The sequence below is a fragment of the Hylaeus anthracinus genome, unplaced genomic scaffold, assembly GCF_026225885.1.
Source record: "Hylaeus anthracinus isolate JK02 unplaced genomic scaffold, UHH_iyHylAnth1.0_haploid 3, whole genome shotgun sequence".
NCBI classification, from domain to species: domain Eukaryota; kingdom Metazoa; phylum Arthropoda; class Insecta; order Hymenoptera; family Colletidae; genus Hylaeus; species Hylaeus anthracinus.
Window position 1 is genome coordinate 5,014,550 of NW_026535284.1, and position 1,528 is coordinate 5,016,077.

At 37.4% G+C, this 1,528-nt stretch overlaps 1 protein-coding gene across 1 annotated transcript; it reads left to right on the forward strand.

Moving 5' to 3' along the window:
- The first annotated feature begins 469 nt into the window (after nucleotides 1-469).
- On the forward strand, nucleotides 470-1,221 carry LOC128893723 (uncharacterized). The gene has a single exon (XM_054154914.1). The coding sequence runs from the start codon at nucleotides 550-552 to the stop codon at nucleotides 1,219-1,221; it is 672 nt and encodes a 223-aa protein (XP_054010889.1). The 5' UTR covers nucleotides 470-549.
- The last annotated feature ends 307 nt before the right edge of the window (nucleotides 1,222-1,528 follow it).

Genomic DNA, 1,528 nt, shown 5'->3' on the forward strand with positions numbered 1-1,528 from the left:
CTCCAAGGTTCAGTCCGAGTTAGTCCTAGATCAAGATAGATTTCAAGAGACATTATATTTCAATTTCTGAAATGCTTCAACGTACGTTTGCCATATCAAATTGATAAGTAAACCAAAAATAGTTGGTATTTATATTAGAGACACATTATATTTTAAATTCCATAATACTTCGACGCACCTGAATTAGTCATTGTAGATTCGTCAGCTACTCAAAGAAAATAGTTTGAATTTATATAAGTGTCAATCCATATGTGTTCAGTTTGATTTGAGCGTCACGATGTACGTCGTAGACTATCGCGTCTTTTGTTCCTTACTCTACGCACGTCCTCGCGACGTTCGTTTAGGTTAGTCCGCATCAGAAGCTGTTACTATTAACATGTGCTCGATATATATATATATATTCTTGTTAATTAAATATACTTATCCAACTTACGTGGTGTTATAATCCTGTCAGGTTATGGGCCCAGAACGCCCTTTTAAGTAATATAAGGAAAAAGTATAAGAAAATTAAAGTGTCGAAGTGTTTTATGCGGAAAAACGTGCACTAACATGGCCGCGTTTAATATGTTCTCGAACATCGAGAAATTAACAGAACACAATTACGATTTGTGGAAGGTGCAAATTAAAAGTATATTGATATATAACGACTTGTGGCAATACGTCGTCGGTAGTGAAGTGAAACCCGAAGAAAATCCTCAAGAATGGATAAAAAAGGACGGAAAGGCCCTGGCACTGATAAATTTAAGTGTTACGCATAGCCAGCTCCTTCACATCAAAAAGGCGAATACATCAAAGGAGGCATGGGACAAGTTGAAAATCATTTTTGAATCCCGCGGACCGGTAAGAAAGGCGACTCTCTGTAAAGAACTTTTACAAATGGAATCGAAACCAGGTACGACTATTGTTCAATATCTAAACGAATTTTCCGAAATAGCCGATCAAGTCAAGGAAGCCGGTATCGAAATTTCGGACGAATTATTGTCCATAATGCTGTTGATTTCGCTACCGAGGAAATTCGAAAACTTTAGCATCGCTATTGAATCGCGAGACGATATACCTACGTTAGACAATCTTACGGCGAAGATAAAGGAAGAAGAGGCTAGACAGAATGAGCGCGATATAAAGTCAGGCGAGAGTGAAAAGAAAAGTGATGCGTTACATGTAAAAGACAATTTTGATAAAAAAAAATATTCACTTCAATTGCGGACGATACGAACATAAAAATACAGAATGTAGATTAAAACCAACGGAAAAACGCGAAAATTCGTATCAATTAAGCGAAGCGATGACTGCGATCGCGTATAATACGGAACCGGTTAAAAAGTCGAGCGTATGGTGCCTCGATAGCGGCGCGACGAGGCATATGTGTAACGAAAGAAGCAAATTTGAGATTGTGAATAATGAAGAGCAATATAAAGTTTATACAGCCGCAGATCAATGTGTGGAATCAACCGGTATAGGTAACGTAAATTTAAATGCGAAAATAGGTAGATGCTCGCAAAAATCTATCAAATTAGAGAATACATTG

What these genes read in the sequence shown, in the direction of transcription:
- LOC128893723 (XM_054154914.1), top strand. Translation starts at nt 550, where the DNA reads ATGGCCGCGTTTAATATGTTCTCGAACATCGAGAAATTAACAGAACAC.